At 29.8% G+C, this 23,353-nt stretch overlaps 1 protein-coding gene across 5 annotated transcripts in view; it reads right to left on the bottom strand.

Annotated features, from left to right (window-relative positions):
• LOC113366302 (coiled-coil domain-containing protein AGAP005037) overlaps positions 1 to 23,353 on the bottom strand; it is a 399,838-nt gene that overhangs the window by 347,695 nt on the left and 28,790 nt on the right. For 4 of the 5 annotated variants that reach the window (XM_026607886.1, XM_026607887.1, XM_026607890.1 and 1 more), the window contains exon 2: positions 18,072 to 18,107. The exons of the other annotated variant lie outside the window; for it this stretch is intronic. In XM_026607886.1, the coding sequence (XP_026463671.1) occupies positions 18,072 to 18,107 (36 nt within the window). The remainder of the gene's footprint in view (positions 1 to 18,071; positions 18,108 to 23,353) is intronic. 5 annotated transcript variants of the gene reach the window in all.

Below are 23,353 nucleotides of genomic sequence, written 5' to 3'. Positions count from 1 at the left end.
ATGACGGGGAGTGCGATCGTACCTACGGTAAATTTGTTCGCGTGAAATTTTAGGTAACGAAAGAATTATACTAGGCCCCGATAAATCTATTTACAAAACGCGGCATTCAAGTGGACAGTTACGGTAGATATCAGAGAAATATAATTAATAGCACGACAAATAATGATCATATATCCGCCAATCTTACAGAATCTCTTACAAAAAATCTCTTAAAGAATCTCTTACAAAATTTGGTAAAGTTACGCTTTTGAAAAGTTATACAAATTATCGACACACGAAAAAACGTATGAACCATTCTTTTCATTAACCTTTTGCGAAACAAGAATTGGCGGTGCGCAGTTTTAAAACGGATGTATTTACTAATACACCTACTTATGCAGATATGTTTGAATAACTTTAACTAAAATATTATCTTTATATAATTCAGTGTTAATTTTAATCATTTATTTATATATAATATTAATATTATATTTTTTTAGTTTTGTGCCTTGAACGCCCCTTACAACAAAGCATCGCCCCCTAAATACACCAAAGCCCATCACCGCCCCCCAGAATGGCCGCAGCGCCCCCAAGGGGGCGCTGGCGCCCACTTTGGGAATCACTGGTCTAGACTATACATGAATATTAACTCATATCGAGTATCGAAAGTGTAACAATCAGAAACAGGATCGATGACCTTTTTCTTATGCGTACTTGGTCTATCTAAAGCATAGGACCTTGACATAGGACAAGTAGAAAAACTGAAATAAATTTACATAATTTTACTTCAATAATAAATATCAAAAGTTTTACATTTCATTTTAACATATTCTAAATACTGCTAAACATTAACATCGAATGAAATAGAGTGGGCAAGAGTAAGAAAGATCGGCGCTATGTCACACGTTAACTTTATAGATGCCGGCGTACAGCAGATTGTGAACAATATACATTTATGATTGCTCATATAATACGAATAGGCAACAAACATTTTGTCAAATATTATTTCGAACAATTTTTTTATGTGGACAGAAATACTGATATTAGTTCAAATAGATCTAATATTGAAGTTCTACGTAAAAAAATTAATAGAACATTAATTTTTTTATTCGACGACCCATAAAAATTTATTTTAAGTATATATTGAATGCAGAGAAAGAGATCATCATCGCGCCGTTGCATATGATATTATATAAACCATTGATTGATAATATGGAATACGATCGAGGCACCAATACATGTATGTAAGAACTTCATCTTCTATCAAAGAGGACCATTGTTAGTTTTTTAGTTCATTACTGAATGCCAAGCTAAGCGGTCGTTATGTGTTTTAATAGGAAGTGCGAAAATTACGAAATATTATTACGATATATTTTATATTTGTTTTAAAAGAACGTCGTGTAATTATCGTTTAATAATCAGTGGAAAAGTAGTGTATTGTGTTGTTTTTATTTCCCAATGATACAAGTGAAATAGAGTATCGATGTAGTGCCGGTGGATTGGTTGATATATAATGAAGGATAAGATAAATTCGAATGCCCATTTTTAAAAATTATGAGCTATCGGGAGAAATTTACTTCTTCTTCAAGATTTGGTGAAGCGTCGGGCGGCACCAGCATCGGATAATTGGAGTCTTCATGAGGTGGATGTACGACATTACGCGAGTAAGTATTATTGATCAACTACGTATTGTTATTTTTTGTTATATACACACAAACACACACACCACATATATATATATATATATATATATAAACATATTCTTTGATTTGAGTTGTAATTTCAGATACATATTAAATTGCCTTGGAAAAGTTAAAAATATTGCAACAAAAAGGAATATGCGTTTTCTACGGACAATGCAGAACCATAACAGAGGCAAGATGTTTCTAAAAAACATACTGCTTGAATAAAGGGCGTTTTGTAAATCAGAATAACGTCGATCAGCAGTTGTCGGAATTTTTATTATTATCGAATAATTTATTTTATTTTTTAGTGTTTAATGTCTTAAAGAAAGGAACTTGTGAAGTGTTTATATGGTAGGTATTATTCACACAGTACACATAGATGATTTTTTATTATTAGGCTATACATTTTGTTACAGGTATAAAGACAACTGAATCATTAAAAAATCCGCAGTTGAGCCCTATTAAGAGCAAGCATTTAACCAAGCCCTCGGAAGGTTATAAATTTTCCCGTGATTGGGAGAATGGGAGAGATCATAGGCGCACAATAAACCTGAATTACATTTGTTATTTATTGTTATTATATATTAAAATATTGTTATCAAAGAATTAATAAAAAAAATTTAGCATATGCATTTTTTTATGGGCCATGCCAATTATTATTTTCAAGGCCACATCAAATATATTTTTCAGGGCATATCAAATATAATTTTTCAGGACCATATCACATATTATTTTCAGGGCCGCATCAAATTATTTTTCAGGGCCATATCAAAATATATTTTTCAGGGCCATATCACCTATTATTTCAGGCCATATGCTTATTTTAAGTTAAGGGCCAAGTTCGATATTTTTATAGGGGCCATTTTCATATTTTCGATTAGGGCCCGGAACAGTTTGCCTAACACAGACCTTATCCGGCAAGCGTTACATATCGCATAGGGGCCAAGTACGGTGCCGCACTGGGACACAACTTCATTCCAGTGCAGCCCTGATCCGCGCCATACTTCAATTTACTGTCGGCTTGTTGCCAAGTGTCCATAATCCCCGTGTATCTATCTTTCTGTCTGCCTAATGTTCGCCTGTTCGTCTGTTCTTCCATTATCTCGGCGGTGGTGTGTAAGCCAGAAGGCATTCGCTTTGCGTTCCGTGCGGTCGTCCGCCGGTCGGGTCGTCGTCGTCGTCGTATGCAGCGCAACCGCGCCCTACGGATCGATCACGGTTGACGCCCACGACGAGGGAAAACAACGCGAAAAAAAACAAAGAGGACAACGAATTGGGATAGGAAAAGAATGCGAGATATTTAGGAGGAACATATTGTCGCGCAAGTTTAAGTGTTATGGGTGTTTTTGTTTTACTTCTTTTGTCTTTGGTTATGTTTACTCTAATTCGATGCAACTGGGAAAGGTCATTGGTTTTGGTATCAGTGATCGTTCTGTGGAGTGATGATGTCTGATTATAATCGATAATTGAACTAGTAGGGTGCATGGCATCGTGCCTTAAGTCAATTTGCTGGAACTTTCCGTACCGTGATTAAAAATCTTGGTACGGAACCCAAAAAAATTTACACAAAATGTGTACACATTATTAAAATCTCCATAAAATATTTGATAATTTTATATACGTATGTCCAATGATCCATAACCGCTAGAACTGCCTTCCCAAAAATTTAATCAGTTGTCAATAAAAGTGAAATGTTTTTTGAATTATTAAAATCGGACGCTTCAATCTCTTAAAAACTGAGTTACCGTTTTTGGCATTTTTTTCCCCGTATCTTCGCAACGGCTAGACCTGCCTTCGCAAAAACTAATCAGCACGTTTCCCAATCAACATGAATCAAGCGTTTTTTTTTAATTATTCAAATCGGTTGATCGGTGTTCCCGAAATTGTCAACAAAAATTTGTATCCGCACACACACACGAATACATCAATTTTTTCTAAGGTATGCCAAAATGTTCGAAAACCTTTGAAACATAAAGAAATAAAAAAAAATCATTTTCGATTTTTTTCCGATTACTATACTTACCCTATGGGAAGTTAATTATTGTAAGTGTTTGTCTTGATTACAACATCATTTGTACATACAGGATGTTATGAAAACCCACAAATTCAAATCGAGCAACAAAGCCCTTTTCAACAAATTATTTAGATAGCAATTGGTGCGTGGCATCGTGCTTTGAGGCAAATTGCTAGAACTTCCCGTACTATAAGTAAAATCCTTTAAGATTTTAAAATTTTTGAAAAAAATTGATTATTCTACTAATCCTGTAATTTTAAAAAAATCTACTTTTAAGATTTTTTTTTGAAAATTGTTTTTTTTTAGAATTTTAATTGTTTTTATAATTTTTTCAAATTATTTGATAATGTTAAAATTTTTGAAATCGTATGAGCTTTTTATGAAAATTTTGATATATGTCGATTTGTTTTGAAAATTTTGAATTTGTTTGAACTTTTTTGAAAATTTTGAAATTTATTGAAAATATTGAAACACATTTAAATCGGTTGTTCCATACTTGAAAATGTCTAAAATATTAGTACTATATACGTAAGTAAAGATAATAGACACAAATTTTCAATTTTGTTTTAAATTACGCTACAAAAAATTAATAAAAAATATTCAAAAACACGACTTTACTTTTACTTTTATTGTAATAATATAAGTCGCATTTTCTTATTGAATTGATGCTGTTTGGTCAAGAATCATAAATCAACTTCTCGATCATTGTTACTAGTTATTGAAGTATTTTAGATTACAATAGTAGTGTTTCCTCAGCATATTGTATCTTAACCAAACAACTTATGCGGATTGTGGCGAATATACTCGTCATGTACATATAACGGAATATTTGTTGAACATGTTTTTTGTGTACAACGCCTGATCACACAGCAAAAACATAGCTTTTGGACAGTTCTTCACTACCAACTCATGCGAATGTAGATCCGTAACATAACATTATTATTCTATACGAGAGTTGGGTCCAAGCAATATACAATTTTGCATAAATAAAAAAAAGTTTTGCGTATAATTCAATTATGCAACTTCTAATAAAAAACATGTAGTCCTGCCTCAATCAAAAAAGTGTTTTGAACATCCCCCTTAGTAGTAGTAGCCCTCCTGTCCTCCGACCCACGCAAAACGCAAACGGGCTGTTTTATATTCCGGGCGAAAATATTTTCGCGCCTCCGGAATATTTGCCGGGTCAACGATCCGATATATTTTGTACGGCGCATGTGGACAGCGAACAATGTGCTCGTTTATTTTGCTCTTTCTCACCCTTTTCCGGGCAAGGAAAACTTGAAAGTATTATATAATATGCGGTCAGCGGAATTTTAAAGTTGAGATAAAATATTTTGTGTGATAGTAGATTTTAAGAAACAAAATGCGCCTAGTTTTGTGTTGTCCGAATCGATATCATGAATAGCAAAAACTATTTTCAAAATGAATAGTAGAAAATGTTCCTTAACTCCCATTAGTCAAGTATATTATTCCCATAATTCGAAAAGTTCGTGCTCTTGCCTTAAAGTAAAATGCCACTTATAGCTACTTATTTTATAGCCTCAAATTATACTGAACAATATATCTGGCACTTCAGAATGTTTTTTTAACTTCCCGTAGGATAAGTTATTGTAATCGTCCAAAAATCGAAATCGAAAATTTTTACATTTCTCGACGTTTTGAAGGTTTCTGAACATTTTGGCATACCTCAGAAAAAATGGATGTGTGTGTGTGTGTGTGTGTTTTGTATGTCCGCGTTTTTTCGTCCACGTTTTCGGGCGCACGGATCAACCGATTTGAATGGTTTAAAAAACATTCGATTCCTATTGATAGGGAGATGTGCTGATTAGTTTTTGGCAAAGGCAGGTCCAGCCGTTACGGAGATATGGAGCAAAGAGTGCAGAAAATAGAAAGCGAGTTTTTGAGAGAACGTATCAACCGATTTGAATGGTTTAAAAAACATTCGATTCCTATTGATAGGGAGATATGCTGATTAGTTTTTGGCAAAGGTAGGTTTGGAGATACAGAGCTAAATGTTAAAAAAATGGCAGTTTTTGAGAGAACTAAGCGTCCGATTTAAATGATTCAAAGAACTTTCTGCTTGTTTCAACAAAATAATTGATTTTGGAAAAAAAAATTTTTTGTTTCTAATTTTTTTTTCAAAAAAATTTTTTTGTGATTTTGGATTAAAAATTCAAAAAATCACCCAGGCTAAGCACAGTCTAAGCGCCACTCTGGTACAAATGTTTACGCAAGTGCGTTTAGACTGTTTATGTAATGGAGCAATTTTCCAATTTTGTGAGAAACTATTGAAAAATGTAAAAATGCCGCCAAGCTAAGCACAGTATAAGTGAAAATGTCGCACAGAATTATTTGCAAATGCGTTTAGACTGTGACTATGCGGAGCACTTTTTCAGTTTTGTATGAATTTGGCAACAATTTTTTTTTTTTTTTGAAATTGAATTTGAAATGAAATGACGATTGTTAATGTTCTGGAGATGATAAATTGATATATTTATAATTAACTTTCCATAGGGTAAGTTATAGTAATCGCAAAAAAATCCAAAATGAAAATTTTTATATATCTTTACATTTCAAAGGTTTCTGAATATGTTGGCATACCTTAGAGAAAATTGATGTATGTGTGTGTGTATGTGTGTGCGTGTGTGCGTGAATGTATGTGTGTTCGGATACAAATTTTTTCATCGACGATTTCGGGAACACGGATGAGCAAGCAATTTGAATAATTCAAAAAACATTCGATTCGTATTGATAAGGAGACGTGCTGTTTAGTTTTTGTCAAAGGCAGGTCTATCTGTTCCAAAGATATGGGGCAAAAAGTGCCAAAAACGGTAACTCAGTTTTTAAGAGAACGGAGCGTCCGATTTGAATAATTCAAAAAACATTTCACTTGTGTGAACAAGATGAACACTTATCAAATTTTCATAAAGATAGGTCTAGCGGTTTCGGAGATCTAGTGAAAAAAACTAAAAAAAATACCATTTGACGGTCAACAATAATCATTAGACATATGCATATCAAATTATCAGATATTTTATAGAGATTTTATTTTAACAATAAGTATAAGATGGGTTAACATTTCTATGGGTTTCGTACCAGTGTTTATCCGTTAGACGACGACGCGGCGCTTACGCGCTTTGATATTTAGTCTCTATGCATTTAAAGCAGTACGATTGCTTTGAAAAAAAGTTCAGAATTTCCAAAATATTTCAAAATAAATTTTTCAACAAAAAGTAAGTTTTTGTCAAAAATTTATATAGTTCCTCAAAAATCTATTTTTTTCAGAGTAAATTTTTTTCAAAAATGTTAATCTTTTAAAAAAAAAAAAAATTTTTGGTACGGGAAGTTCCAGCAATTTGCCTTAAGGCACGATGCCATGCGCCCCACTAGTTTCCTATGAATTTAACTTAAGGGGCACAACTAGTGTAACCGCCTAAAAGAAAGGTGATGTTTTGGGAATTTATATTAAAAAAACTACTTTATCAATCATTTCAAAATTTTAGGAATAGATTGATACATGTTTTAAGAATACATAGTAAAATTTTTGAAGAAAAAAAATAAATATTTTTTAAGTTATCGTCGATCTCCAACGGCGCGACAAAAAAAGGCCCTTCACTGCTGCAGTGATTCCGGCCTTCTACGTGGATAAAATTTGAAAATAAAATCTCGTTAAACTAGATAATATTATCTGTAAAATGAACTACGACAAAAAAAAAATCAAAAATTGACAAAATGACGGCGTTTTTTTTTTAAAAAAAGTCGAATTTTACCCAAAATTTTGATCGTTTTTGGACTGCCAAAATTCTATTTTCGATCCGATCAAAAAGTCGGTGGTTCATTTTACGAAGAACTATATATAAAACAAGTTAAAAAAAATTTGATAGTGATCGGATCATTTGTTCTTGAGTAATCGCTGCAACAAATTCGGAAAATGCTGTTTCGAGAAAAACGCGTTTAAGATTAAATGATCGTTATACAGTATAGTATAACTTATACTATATAGTATAACTTATACTATATACTATATATATACTCTTTAAATGTCTGTAACTCAAAAACTATTTAACATATCGATTTAAAATTTTGGTATGTTATTTTTAAAGGTATAACCTATCGAAATATGGAAAAATTTTAAATTCGATTTTTTGAAACTTTCACACTAGTTGTGCCCCTTAATTCTCATTAGTTAAGTATATTATTTCCATATTTCGGAACGTTCGTGCACTTGCCTTAAGGTAAAATGCCACTTATAGCTACTTATTTTATAGCTTCAAAATATACTAAACAACTTGGCACTTCAGAATGTTTTTTATTTCTATGAATTTAACTTAAATAGCAACTGATCACTGTTTTATAAGCATGACAAATATACTCTCACTGCCTCTTTTCCATGATGAGTATATTCGTCAATCACAATTTACCGGTTGTTAATAACACCAGATATTTTCAAATAAACCAAAAATCTATCCTAATACCCGCATTGTTTAAAATCCATTACACAAAATAAAAAATACATCAAGGATGTATTTTTTGCAACGCACGCCGGAAAAATAAACCTCGCACAGCAGTGTATATTTATTTTGCACCCTCCCGGAAAAAAGTCCGGGCAAAAAAGTCGAATGTATTCGCGGTCAACCGTGGGCTTTCCAGGCCGAGAATTGAGGCTGTATAAAAACGAGAGATTAACAGACTTCTGCACGAACTATATATCACTTTGAAGAAAAAAGCTGGAAAAGCTGGAAAAGTTTTAAGATTTTTTGTATAGATAAATTTTAAATAGTTTACGAAGAGATAATAGAAAGGGGATAGAAGTTCGTTGGCTAAAACTAACGAAGAAACACCAAATGTTGAAAACGTTTTTACAAATTTAGTATTATTATTAAATGTTTTTTTTCAATTTTCTGAAATCACAATTATTTTCACACAGTTTCTGATCTTTTGATGTCTTCCATCTTTAATTCAATGTCTGCAACAAAATTACGCAGAATAAATCTGAAGCGATTGAAAATACTTTGAATAAAAAAGCATTTGAATGCCGAAGAGCTTTTGGACGAAAGTAATCACTCAGCTGAACAAATAAAGCTCAATTTGGGATCGATATTCTCAAGTGGGAGGATAAAACGTTAAATACGGGAAATTTATTCTAAAATATATGAAACTGGATAGTTGAGAGCACCCTCCCAAATCAAATATAAGTATATAAAGAAATGTATTTTTATGAGCTTCAGTATGCATGTGGCAATATAATTTTCATTACTTTACTAATTTATTAATAATTTGTACCAATAATGATTAAAGAAACCAATTGAAATTGGAAATTCTGGGAATAACATACTTTAAAATATTGTTACTAAAAATAGTTTTTTCTCAATGTAATCAAAATTGGTACAAAATGTTTTTATTTAAAATATTTCATATCATTTTTTTTCTAATTTAAAAATTTATTAAAAACCATAAAAATCTCAAGTTTGTGTTCAGAATAATTAAGGTAAACTTTTTTATCTGCGTATCTTTAAACCCCGCTCTGAAATATTTTTACTACAATATTAGTCGTTTGATGATTTTTCTCGGTTGGTTTCTAACTCGTATTTGATATAAGTATAATTTATTCTCGCAAAATATCTAAAATCTCCAGAAGACTTACGTACATTATCTGAAATCGTATTTTCATAAACAGGAAAATCGTTTTACGGTTTACGGTTTACGGTTCACTTTCTGCCTGAGACGCGCGTACACGTTTTTCACCATAAATTTTTTCCAACCCGGAAAAACATTTTCGTTTTCTCTCGATATCAATTTCTGCTGGCTTTAGCAGCAAGGCAAAAATGGGTTCTTGTGCCAACCAAATCATACTGGGAGGATGTATGAGACTTATTATTAGAACAGGAGCTAATGCCCACTTTTGTAGTAACAAATAAAATTTGACAAAAGTTTTTCTCAATTTTTATTTATTTATATATTTATATATTATTTTCAAATCTCAGTCAGACAGGAGTATCTGGTATGAGAGATTATGAAACAATTTTCTTATTTCATATATACATATCATTCGTCTATTTCATTATACTACAATACCACAAAAATTATATATAAAAGTTTAGTTCACTTTTTAAGTTATTGCATTTCTATGGGCGACACGAGTTAATAGTGCATTTTTGGCAGAAAATTAGGGGTTTAACAAAAATTTCAAATTGAAACCATCAGTGGTTGAAATTATTTATTTCAAATACATAACGCAGCTTTAGATTGCTTGGAAAAAAATGTATATTTTTGAAAATTTTAAATCCGAATGATTCACAAAATTTTTGAAATGTCCTCAGAATTAAAGAAAGATTTTTTTAAAATTATGATACTTTTTAAAATATGATTTTTTTGATAATTTTTGAATATTATGAAAAAATGTGGCAACTTATAAAGAAACAAAAATTCGAATGCTTCAATGTTATGAATATTACTAACATCTATAACAATCTAATAATTCGATTAGCATATGTTTAAGTAAAGTAATTTTCTAATTATCCTAATCGGATGCTCTGTTCTTTTGAAAACTGTTGTTATTTGCACATTTCGATTCGTGTCACCAAAACGGCTGGATCTGTCTTTGCCAAAATCTGATCAGCACCATCAAAAGGAATCGAATGTTCGAATATTCAAATCGGTTGATCCGTGTTCCAGTAAACGTCGACAAAAAATTGTATCCGGACATATAGAACACGCACACACACAAACACATACATCAATTTTTTCTAAGCCAAAATGATCAGAGAAATGTTCATTAAGTAATTCTCCAAATTTATTAAATGTCCTTATCTGGGCAGTTTTAAATGAAAGAGAATAAAAAAATTGCAAGGAATATAAAAAAAACGGTGCATTTCAAATCTTCCGAATTTATCAGATTTGTTTAATTAAAATTTTTTGAAACTTTGAAGTCATTCTGATTTGTTTTTCGACATGAATATTGGGATAAGTATGTGCATTGAAAAATGTGTGAAGTATGGCAATTTTTTACCACTTAAATAGATTTTCTACAAAAAATTTAAATATTACAGAGTAATTGAAAATTATTAAATTTTATTAAATTGCAAATAATAGTGAAAAAAAATGCGAATTTTTGTTCCAAAATATTCAATTTTAAACTTGTAAGTTATAGTAATCGCAAAAAAATCTAAAATGAAAATGTTTATATATCTTTAAGTTTCAAAAGTTTCTGAACATATTTGCATATCTTTAAAAATTGATGTATGTGTGTGTTTGCGTAAAAAAAAATTTGTCGATGATTTCGGCAACAGATTTAGATAACTCAAAAAACATTCGATTTGTATTGATAAGGAGACATACTGGTTAGTTTTTGGCATAGGCAGGTTAAGCCATTTTGAAGATACGGGGCAAAAAGTGCCAAAAATGGTAACTCAGTTTTTAAGATAACGGAGCGTCCAATTTAGATAATTCAAAAAATATTTTACTTGTATTGATGAAATGAAAAACTAGTCAAATTTTTGAAAAGGCAGGTCCATCGTCTAAAGAGATCCAATAAAAAAAAGTAAAAAATGATGCCACTTGGCGTTCAAAAATGAACATTAGACATATGTACATCGTATTATCAAATATTTTATAAAAATTATAATAATAAGTACAGATTTTGTGTACATTTATATGGGTTCCGTACCAATGTTTACACGTTAGACGCCTACGCGCTTTGATATATCTCTAAATAAACTATGTAGCACGATTGCTTTAAAAAATGTTAAATGTTTTCAAAAAAGAATCAAAATACAAAACAAAAAAAAAACAAAAGTAAAAAAATCAAATTTTTCAAAATAGTCAATTTTTTTTAAAAATTGCAAAATTTCTTAAAGATCTAATTTTTACAAAGTTTTGCAAATGTAAAAAAATCAAATTTTTCAAAATAGTCAATTTTTTTCAAAAATTGCAATATTTCTCAAAAACCTAATTTTTTCAAAGTTTTGCAAAGATTTTTTTAATAATTTAGCTTTCGGTACGGAAAGTACCAGTAATTTGCCTCAAGACACGCAACTTTTTTATTGCAAGCAACTTTTCCTGATAATGAGGCAAAATGCAACCTTCGGCTTAATTTTACTCTGTTTCCACCGACTCTCCCACTAATTCGAATATCCACGAGGCGGTGGTATATAAGCGCCTGTTTGCTCGCAGCCACACAATCGCGTTGATTATAATTTGCGAATGTTCACCATTTGCTCGCTCGTGTCTGCAAATTTTGGCACTTCCGCAAATCCTGCTCTTTATTCTATGCTGGCAGTAGGAGTAGGTATAATATAATATATCCATAGAACAGAATAAACCGTTCTATCTATGCGATATTGCAATTTCACTCTGTCCCGAATCGGATTCGGATTCTGATAACAATCCCGCATATTAACAATCTATATCACCGCCAACTCGGCAATGATGTTATTAATCAAATTTGGTGGCAACGTGACAAATGTTAATGAAGGTTAGTAATTGTTATGGAGAAGTTGATAAAGGATATTTGAAAAGTAGATTTGATTTTTTATGAAGTTTGACCCAATGGACCTTGGAAAAGGTTGATCACCAGTTCAGTTATTTAAAAACAGTTGGTGGATTAAAGGACTAATTTTCCGATAAAGTTAAAATGTTATAGTAATGCTATGTTACGGGTCTATAGCCGTATTAGCTGCTAGTATTAAACTATCAAAAAGCTGTGTGCTTAATAGCAATGATATATAGTACGTTTTATAAAATGAGTAATGTTTAATTAAAATGATTATATGATTCATAACAGTGGTTTTAAATTTATAATCATAAAACGCGACATAGATTATATAATGCTATTACAATGTGAATTATCCATATTAAAATATTTGAGCTTCAATATTTAATAAACACAAGAATATTTTATTATACTAATAAAAAAGCAGAAGTTGAATATATATATTTCTGAAGAGATTATTTCAATTCTCCCTATACTAATAAAAGTTCAAAAAGCAAAGTCATATAATGTTCCTTAGAACAGAGGCTAGTGGTATTTTTTTTTGTTTCCTAACATAAATATCATATTAAGCTAAATATAAATACAGATAATTTAAAAAATATTTGGTAAATCAGAAACACAATTTTCAATAAAATACTTTTGGGCGTTTTTTTTTTAATCCAAAAATTCCTGTTGGAAAAAATTAGGTTTTTACTAAAATACTGAAACTTTTCAATACATTATGTTCTGCATTATTGATAACAAGCACTAAAATCGATAAGTTTTCTCAGATAATTTCGAAGTATATACATTTATAGGGAAAAGTACCAAAAAGTTGAAAAAAGATAAATTCGAGGCATAAGGTTATGAAAAATTATTAAATTACTGGTATTTACTGAAAAATGTTTAAAATTTTATAGATTATTCTTTATTAAGTTTTCTTAAAAAATTTCGAGATACATACATTTATATAAGAAAAGTACTCAGATGTTGAAAAAAATTGATTAATTCGAGACACGAGGTTAGAATAATTTATTAAAATTACATATGTTTGCAATAAAATATAAACTTCAATGTGGTGTTCTTTAGTACGTCGACAACGCTAACAAATACTAAAATCTATAAGTTTTCTCAAGAAAATTTGAAAATAAATACATTTATATGAGAAAACTAGCCAGAAGTTAAAAAAAATTGATTTTAAGGCACAAGATTGAAAAAATTTATTAAAATTGCTTATGTTTACAGTAAAATGTCTAAACTTCAATATGCTATTCTTTAGTATGTCGACAACGACAACAAATACTAAAATCTAAAAGTTTTCTCAGAAAATTTCGAAATATCTACATTTATATGAGAAAAGTACCCAGAAGTTTGAAAAATTGATAATTTCGAAGCACAAGGTCAGAAAAATTTATTAAAATTAGTTACGTTTTTAGTAAAATGTTTAAACTGTAATATGTTATTACTCAATATGTCTACAATAATAAAAAATATTAAAATTGATGAGTTTTCTCGGAAAATTTTAAAATATATACAATTATATGAGAAATGTACCCAGTAGTTGAACAACCAAACAATTGATAAATTGAAGGAACAGGGTTAGAAAAATTCATGAAAATTACTTTCAATCTTAGTAAAATGTTTAAACTTTGATATATTATATTTCAATATATCTACAAGAATAACAGATACTACAATTAATAAGTTTTCTCAGAAAATGTCTAAATATTCACATTTCTATGAGACGAGCACCCAAAAAATTCAAACGTAAAAAGTATTAGTACTACACTAATTGCAAATTGTTTTATCAAATTGTTCGTTATAAAGAATTGACTCATTAGAATATTTTACAACTTTATGCAGTGCTCTATACAATATTTCAAACTTTTTTTCAATGTATAAAATTTTATTAAGTATTAACAACTAGGATCTTTATTAAGTCAGATTAATATACAGATGGGATAAAAACAACAAAGGTTTTTTTTATATTTTTTACATAATTTACACCAACTATCCTATTACAGAATCTTATTTGGCACAGGAGCATTAAAGCACATCGGTTCGCCGATAAAGACAATTTATGATTCAAATAACTTTTTTCCTACTATCCAGCAGATGGAAAAAGCAGATTCAGGTAAATAATATGATCAAAATCACGGATAAAAGTCATATGTTAGGAGGGATATAATCGATTTGATATCTAACGAAAAATTAAATATTTAAAAATCCAGAGAAAAATATATGTAAGTCAATAGGAATATCAAAATTAATGACAAACTTTAGAATAAAAATATTTCGTTAAATTTTAGAAGTATAATTTCCATTAAACTTAACATTTTGAGGAATAATAAATCACAGAATATAAGACAAGATGTTTTCTCAAATCCTGGATTAAATTGACGTAAATGATAAAAATGCGAAAAAGTTATTTTGACTATAATCAAAGTTTCATAACAAATACTGAAATTGATAAGTTTTTTTGGAAAATTTTAGAATATGTACATTTATATGAGAAAAGTACCCAGAAGTTTGAAAAAAAAGATAATTTTAAGGCGGATAGTTAGGAAAATTTATTAAAATTAGTTAAGTTCTTAGTAAAATGTTTAAGCTTTGATATTTTATTTTTCAATATGTCTACAACGATAACAAAAACTAAAATTTATAAGTTTTCTCAGAAAATTTTGCATTGTATATATTTATATAAAAAAATACCCAGACATCTAAAAACTAATTGATGATTTAAAAGAACAAGGTTGGAATAACTTATTAAAATTACTTATATTCTTAGTAAAATGTTTAAACTTTAATATGTTATTTTTCGATATATCTATAATGATAACAAATACTAAAATCGATAAGTTTTCTCAGAAAATTTTGAAATATTTGATTTAAAACTAGTGGGGCGCATGGCATCGTGCCTTAAGGCCAATTGCTCAAACTTCCCGTACCAAAAATTATTTTTTTCAAAAAGATTAACGTTTTTGAAAAACAATTACTCTGAAAAAATTAGATTTTTGAGAAACTATAAATTTTTGACAAAGATTTACTTCGTTTTAAAAAAAAAAAGACTTTTTGAAGGAAAATTTATATTGAAATATTTTGGAAATTCTGAACTCTTTTTTAAAGCAATGGTACTGCTTTAACTGCATAGAGACGAAATATCGAAGCGCTTAGGCGCTGTGTCCACGTCTAACTGTTAAACATTGGTACGGAACCCTAGGAATGTAAACAAAATTTATACTTATTGTTAAAATCTCTTTAAAATATCTGATAATTTGATGTGCATATGTCTAACGACAATTTTGGACCGCCAAACGGCATTTTTTTCACTTTTTTTACTAGATCTCCGAAACCGCCAGACCTACCTTTATGAAAATTTGATCAGTTCTTCATCTTGTTAATACAAGTTTTTGATTTATTCAAATCGGACGCTCCGTTCTCTTAAAAACTGAGTTACCGTTTTCGGCACTTTTTGCTCCATATTTTCAGAACGACTAGACCTGCCCTTGCCAAAAACTAATCAGCACGTCTCCTCATAAATACGAATCGAATGTTTTTTGAAATATTCAAATCGCTTCATTTGTGTTCCCGAAATCGTCGACAAATTTTGTATCCGCACACACACACCCACACATCAATTTTTTCTAAGGTATGCCAAAATGTTCAGGAGGTTTTGAAACGTGAAGATATATAAAAATTTTCATATTCGATTTTTTTGCGATTACTATAACTTGCCCTACGGAAAGTTGATAACATGTATTTGATATGAACAAGCAGAACCAGTAACAAATAATGTACTAACCTTTTTATTTGCTGGAATCATCACACACGTTTTATTGAACACTTGTTTTATTGAACAAAGCACTATATAACAAATAGGTTAAAAATTTTATTTAAAATTGTCCGCTATTACTCGCGACAAATTCACAAACAAATCTGATCCTTAGAAAATCACGTGGAATCAATGGAAGTACGTGAAGAGTTCGCGCAAATTCTCCCAAGGTCATGCCGTCGAAGAACAAAAACACCACAGTACAATAATAAATTTGATTGTAACTAAATCATTAACACTAAAAGCATACGATAACTAATAGTAAAAGCATATTAGTATTCTAATATTAAATATCAAAGTATTAATAAATTAACTTTTAACCCAATTACTTACGATTACCGACGATCGGACGACTACCGGCGCGACGCAAGAACGTCCGTGTCCTCCGAAATTTCAATCGAAACTAACACATGACCTTCAAATTTCGTCCCTTTCAATGCAATAAGGTAAAATTGTGCCGAAAATTGCCGAATTAATACGTTTGAATACGATTTGGTGAAATATCGCATAGCAACAGCAATTGCATTTTTGCATAAGATATGAACAAGTAGCAGAGATGGTGAAGATACCATTGTAAAATATGGATGGAGGACAAAGTATTTACATTATTATGTGAAGAAACTTATTACTCATAAAATTTATTTGACGTCTATTGGGCAGGTGTAAATTATATTCATAATGAAAAACTAGTGGAGCGTATGGCATCGTGCCTTAAGGCAAATTGCTGAAACCTCCCGTACCGTAATGAAATATTCGAATATTCGAGAAATTTTAAACGTTTTCGAATATATTATTATAAATACTGTAACTTTCATTACTTTTGCTGTCTTGTTATATCTGAGCAATCAAAATCAAATGTAAATCATGAAACAAATTATATCCAGAACATTAACAATCGTCATTTTATTTCGAATTCAATTTAAAAAAAATTGCCAAAGTTGCCTCTAATTTACACAAAATTGAAAAAGTGCTCCCGTATAGTCACAATCTAAACGCATTTGCAAACAATTCTGTGCGACATTTTCACTTATACTGTGCTTAGCTTGGCGGCAATTTCACATTTTTTCAATAGCAGTTTATTTACGTTCACGAAGCAGTTTATTTAATTTTATGTTCACGAAATTGGAAAAATGTTCTAATACTTAAACAGTCTAAACGCACTTGGATAAACATTTATACCAGAGTGGCGCTAAGACTGTGCTTAGCCTGGGTAATTTTTTGAATTTTTAATCCAAAATTACAAAAAATTTTTTGAAAAAAAAAATAGAAACTGAATTTTTTCCCGAAAGCAATTATTTTATTAAAACAAGCAGAAAGTTCTTTAAATCATTCAAATTCGACGCTTAGTTCTCTCAAAAACTACCAATTTTTTAACATTCAGCTCTGTATCTCCGAAATCGCCGGACCTGCCTTTGCCAAAAACTAATAACCACTTTTCCCCGTCATTACGAACTGAATGTTTTTTGGATCATTCAAATTGGATGCTCCGTTCTCTCAAAAACTCGATTTCTATTTTCTGCACTTTTTGCTCCATATCTCCGTAACGGCTGGACCTGCCTTTGCCAAAAACTAATCAGCACATCTCCCTATTAATAGGAATCGAATGTTTTTTGAACCATTCAAATCGGTTGATCCGTGCGTCCGAAAACGTGACTGGAAATGTGTGTCCATACATACATACACACACTCACACACACACATCCATTTTTTCTGAGGTATGCCAAAATGTTCAGAAACCTTCGAAACGTCGAGAAATGCAAAAATTTTCAATTTCGATTTTTGGACGATTACAATAACTTACCCTTATATAGTTCATAAATCTTAAGCAATAACTCATAACTCATAAATATTACCCTAAGAAAATTTTCATTCCTAATTGATGATTATTAAAAAATGTGACTTATTAAAAGCTTTAGAAAGATTTATCTATTATTTTAAAAATATTTCGAAAACTTTGCGATGGCATTTACACTTTACCGATATAAAATATAATTTTTTATATAACTTAAGATAACTCTTTAATAAAATTTGTGTATTAATTTTGAGTAAAACTATAAAAATAATAATACAAAATGAATTTTTTTAACTCACCCGAATCGGTGGCATGTCGACCAGCCCAATCCGACTCTGTAAATAAAAAAAAATTGAAATCAATAAAATGAATATGAAATTTCCCCTTTAGTTTATTTATTATTAATGACTACGCTGTATGAAAATTCATATATCGAAAAAATATGAATAAATAGTTGATGTAAACATGATATTGGAATTTCGAATATGAAAAATTCAATATGCAAATGAATAAATGAATATTTGATTAAATAAATAAAATAATGTAGCGTAACTGTAGTAAATTGTAATAAATATTTATGAAAAGCTAATTTTGCAATTAAAAATATTACATAATAAATAAATTTTAAATATTAATATGGCGTCATTGTGAAATATCCTATTTAATTAAGTTGCTATGAATTTTGAATTTTGAAACAACGTATGAAAAATGTTTTTAATCAAATGACTCATGTCTGTCCAATTTAATTAGTTTCGTTCAAAAATGCAAAAAATGTATTAAAATTTATTTTAACAAATATTCAAGATCTTGCAAATTAATTTGTCGTAATGCATTGTATTATAAAGCACAGCAATATTCTTTCCAATTCATTTGTTTTGGCTTAAAAAAATACGTAAAAGACTTAAATTAATTTTTTTTTTTCGAAAATTGTTCAAAGTATGTTATCAAGAATCTACAATTTTAATAAAAAGTCTAGTTAATTTGCTATAAAGTCAACTTACAGCGATTAATTCTCTTTTTATAGGATTAATTATTTTTTATCATTTAATATGCATTACCACGATTTAATCACTGATTCTATTTTTATAATTAGCTGTTTAATTTTAAATTAATATACTTAATTTTATAATATTATTTGTGTAAAACGAAATGAAATTTTATGAAATATTTAGAAAAATTAAATGTATATCACTTAACAGCTTCGATCGAACTAAATAACTGGTAAGTCTTGAAGGACAAAAACTGAATGAAATGTGTTGTTACGTAATATTTGTATTCGAATTCAAAATAAAGATAGGTTTACATTAAAGGTCGGTTTATAATATTTTTATATTTTTAATACATTAAAATTTTGGACTTATTTAACATCATTAAAAAAAACCAGACATTTTTTATAAAGAGCTAGAAATGATTTGTCTAATTAAAAATGTAATGAATACAAGTTTGTAATGAATAAATCTGTTGGTTTGTTTAAGAGGGTATTCTAGTGTAAAAATTCACAAAAATCGATTCTTTTTATTTCATATTTTCAAAGTTTAACTATCTAAGAATATGTGTACGAGAAGGTTTTTGAAAATTTGAATTATTTTTGGAGATATAGGCATTTTACTGACTCGGTCTCCATATTGGTTTGGCTTCACGCAAAACTTTAAATGCGTTTTTCTCAGAACAGACTTTTTCAGTACTGTTGACACGATTTCTCAAGTTCTACTCGACCGATTCACTTGAAATGTTCAGAGAGTCTTGTTTATAGACCTATCTATTGGTGCGTATGAATAATTTGTTTAAAATTTAATTCTAAACACTTTTGCCAAAAACACCATTCAAATTCATCAAACAGTTTAGGAGTTATCGATTTTTTTGTGTTTTGTGTCTATAAATCGATTCCCCGCCGCCCCTGGACAAATTTGATTTAATCCAGTAGCGCTTTTAGTGTTTTCTCGAGCGATGAAAATTTTAGTGATGAGAATCTTGATGCCCTCCAATTGTTTTATTTAAAACTATTTTTTCTATTTTGAAAAAACTGAAAATTTGTTTCTCTATTAAGGCACGCTTGATTTTTTTATATCGATATATAAAATTATAATATATATATAGTAAGTTTTTATTAGACGAGTAGCTGGTGTATCGTTTACTATTGATGATTGATTTTTATGTATTTAGATAATTACTATAAATATATATTAAATATAATATAATATATAATATATAGCCCGAACTAGGATTATCCCCAAATTCCAATTTTCACTATTTTTAAAAAATTCGAGAAACTCAAAAAACTAGTTCAGGCGTTTACAACATCATTGTAGATTAATAATCTTTTTAATTTTTGCATTTGCGGTGGCTAGGAGGGCTGAAATCATGTCAATACTGAGGTGCCAATTTTTTGAGACCACCCACTTCATCAGCAGCCAGTTTTTACAATTTTCAACTTTTTTTTCTAATTTTTGTTTTGTATTTTAATAATATTAATAAACAAGTGGTAAAAAATGGATAGTAAAAACATCCATTGCTTTCTTTTACGACACTTTAAAAATGACCTAAAATTCATCGCTCTACACTAGAATACCCCCTTAAGGAAATACCCGAAAAGACTGGACCGATTTTGACCAATTTTTTCTGGAAAATACCTAATGTAATTGGGCTTAACTTAAGATACTTTTATTTTAAAAAAAAGTACATTCGCCCCTATTTTATAATATCTAAAAATGCAACTCCACGCGAAAGAAGTGGCAAATGATGCATCTAGTGATAAATGAAAAAAATTGATTATATGGCATATAGGTTTGAAATGTTAGGTAAAAATATAATTAGCATCTTCTCAGTTTTTTTACGTTCCATTATACAAATATATTCCATTTTACATATATATTGCAACAATTTTTTATCTCACATATTTCCCAACCATCATCCCCAAACATTTATTTTTCTCCACACGACATTTTTATATGTAGAAAATCTCCGGTATTTGCTCGCACAGGCGTTTCGCATATCTTATATGTATAATATATATGTATATACTTATTCCAAATACCATATTTTATATACTTATATGCGATGATATGAAATATAATTTGATACACAAGGCATTCGAATATGATTTGAATTTCCATCGAAGTGGAAACTCACAGTCGAACAAACAGATCCATCAAATTGTGAGGGTTAACCCGTTCTTTGTGTCAACTTTACGGTGAAACAGTCACATGGAAAATATTTACTGTAGTTTTATTGGATTTGTGAAAGATCGATGGAGGAATGTGATGTTTTTGAAGTAAAACTTCTTTAGGGAGTGGACTCAGCAAAATCCGGACGGTATTGCGTTACGCCGCGAATACTTCGTCGTCATTGACCATCAATGTGATCGTTCAAAAAAAATTGATGTGATTGGTTGAGATATCACGTCATACCTTTATTTGAAGTTTTTTGAGAAATGTTTAAAAATGTCCCGAATTCATGTATTACAGAAATGCGAAACAAATTAGTTCAATAGTTCAGTCATTATAGTAAGTTCACCTCGAAATTCGAGATACCCAGCTGTAAGTCTGCAAATACTTGTATTTTGCACCTTAAAAGTTGTCTCAAAACCTACATTTGTTGCGTAGACCCTACCATATGTAGGTTTTGACACAACTTTTAGAGTGCAAAATGCAGGTATAGCAATAAAGAAAAAAATGTCCTAATTTCATATATAGAAAACTTGTATATTATGAAAAGCTTGAAAAGCGAGGCATACTAGTTTCATTTTATTTTTGTTTTTGAGTATATAAAATAGTTTATACTGAACTGAAGTGAATATTATCTAGTTTCTCCTAAGCTTAAAAACAAATAGTATCCGTAAGGAAGTTTTTAAGTTTTTTAAAGAAATGTTGAAAAATGACCCAAATTCATATGTAGATAACTTGTACATTATAAAAATGCCAGGAAAACTAGTTTTATTCAAAATTTATGTATTGGAATATGTATATAACACAGTTTATACTGAACTGTAGCAAATTTTATCTAGTTCTAGCTTTTAGAAAGAAAACAGAGTGTGCAAAACAAAATTTTCAAGGTTTTTTGAAAAAATGTTAGATTGTCAAATATTCATATATAGCAAACTTGTACAATATAAAAATGCGAAGCACACTAATTTTATTCAAAATTTTTGTATCAAAGTGTATGAAACAGTTTATATTGAACTCTAGTAAATTATATCTAGTTTCTGCTAAGCTAAAATAAAAATAGTGCCCGGAAAAAAAGTTTAAAGGTTTTTTAAAAAATGTTAAAAAATGACCCAAATTTATATATAGGAAACTTGCACATTATAAAAATGCGAAGCATACTAGTTTTATTCAAAATTTTAGTATTGGAGTATATAAAACAGTTTTTAGCGAACTTTAGTAAATTTTATCTAGTTTTTGCTAAGCTAACCAGAAAAGAGTGTCCAGATTTAAATTTTTCGATTTATTTGAAGATATGAATAAGAATATGTAAGTGAATTAACAAAAATTGTATTACCAATTTTGTAAATTTTATTTAGTTTATGAAACTAAAGAAAAAAGAGTGCTTCAACAAAATTTTGAATTCAATGTAAAAAAATAACACGTAACTAATTTGTGTTTTGAAATTGTATTTTACTTAATAGTTCACGTCAACGGTGATTAGCAAAAAACATCTAAACTATATACTTCTAAATGAATCAAAAAATTTAATACTTGAACTACATTTCATAGGCCTATAATATTTTATAATATTCATAAAATTTCACAGTAAGATTTTGATTTGCTACTTTTATCTGCATAATATATTTAACCAGTAAATTGATTAATATAATATTTCCACATTTCTGGTAGTACGTGCAAAATGTTACTCACAACAACTACATATTTTATATAGTCATAGGCCTCAAATCATTATAACAAAAAAGTCTAAACACCTTGACATTTCAGAAAATATTTAATTTTTTTTTTAAATTGCATTTTCAATAGCCAGTTGTACTTGTTTTATATCTATGATGAGTATAGCCGTCAACATACAGGATTTTGTCACTTCTTCATGACGAGTATATTCGTCAAAAACATGTACTGATTAATGTAATATTTTCTAACGCGCTTCTTTATTTCTATATACTTTATTTTATATGAATGACAAGTAAATCCGTCACCAAACAAAGTTCTTCCACTTCTCCATGACGTGTATATTCGTCAATCGCAATTACCTAGTAAATGTAACATTTTCAGAACCGCTCCTTTATTTCGTCGCTGACGGGAATGTCATCGAGTGTAAATTCGGAAGCGGTAAATAATTCGGTGAGTAACGGAGCGGAGTTTAATGGACGCCCTCAATCCGCCTCATCCATCCTCATCCTCGTCATCGAATCAGTGAGAAAAATGAGGATGAGTAGGCGAGAGAGAGGATTATATGGTTTATCGATTACGAGAAGACCTCTTCGAAAACGTTCTAATCTAAACGCGCAATTGATTCGCAGGTAAAACGAATCAGATAGACCAGAAAGAGAAATGGGACGTCGAAGACGAAGGGAATTACATCGGGCACTTGAAGTGGTAGATTTTATTTATACAATTGTCCATTTGTCGTAGTC

The sequence above is a fragment of the Ctenocephalides felis genome, unplaced genomic scaffold (assembly GCF_003426905.1).
Source record: "Ctenocephalides felis isolate EL2017-DRISC unplaced genomic scaffold, ASM342690v1 CF-g0.4_SCAFFOLD_01170, whole genome shotgun sequence".
NCBI lineage: Eukaryota > Metazoa > Arthropoda > Insecta > Siphonaptera > Pulicidae > Ctenocephalides > Ctenocephalides felis.
This window is presented reverse-complemented; position numbering and strand designations above follow the sequence as displayed.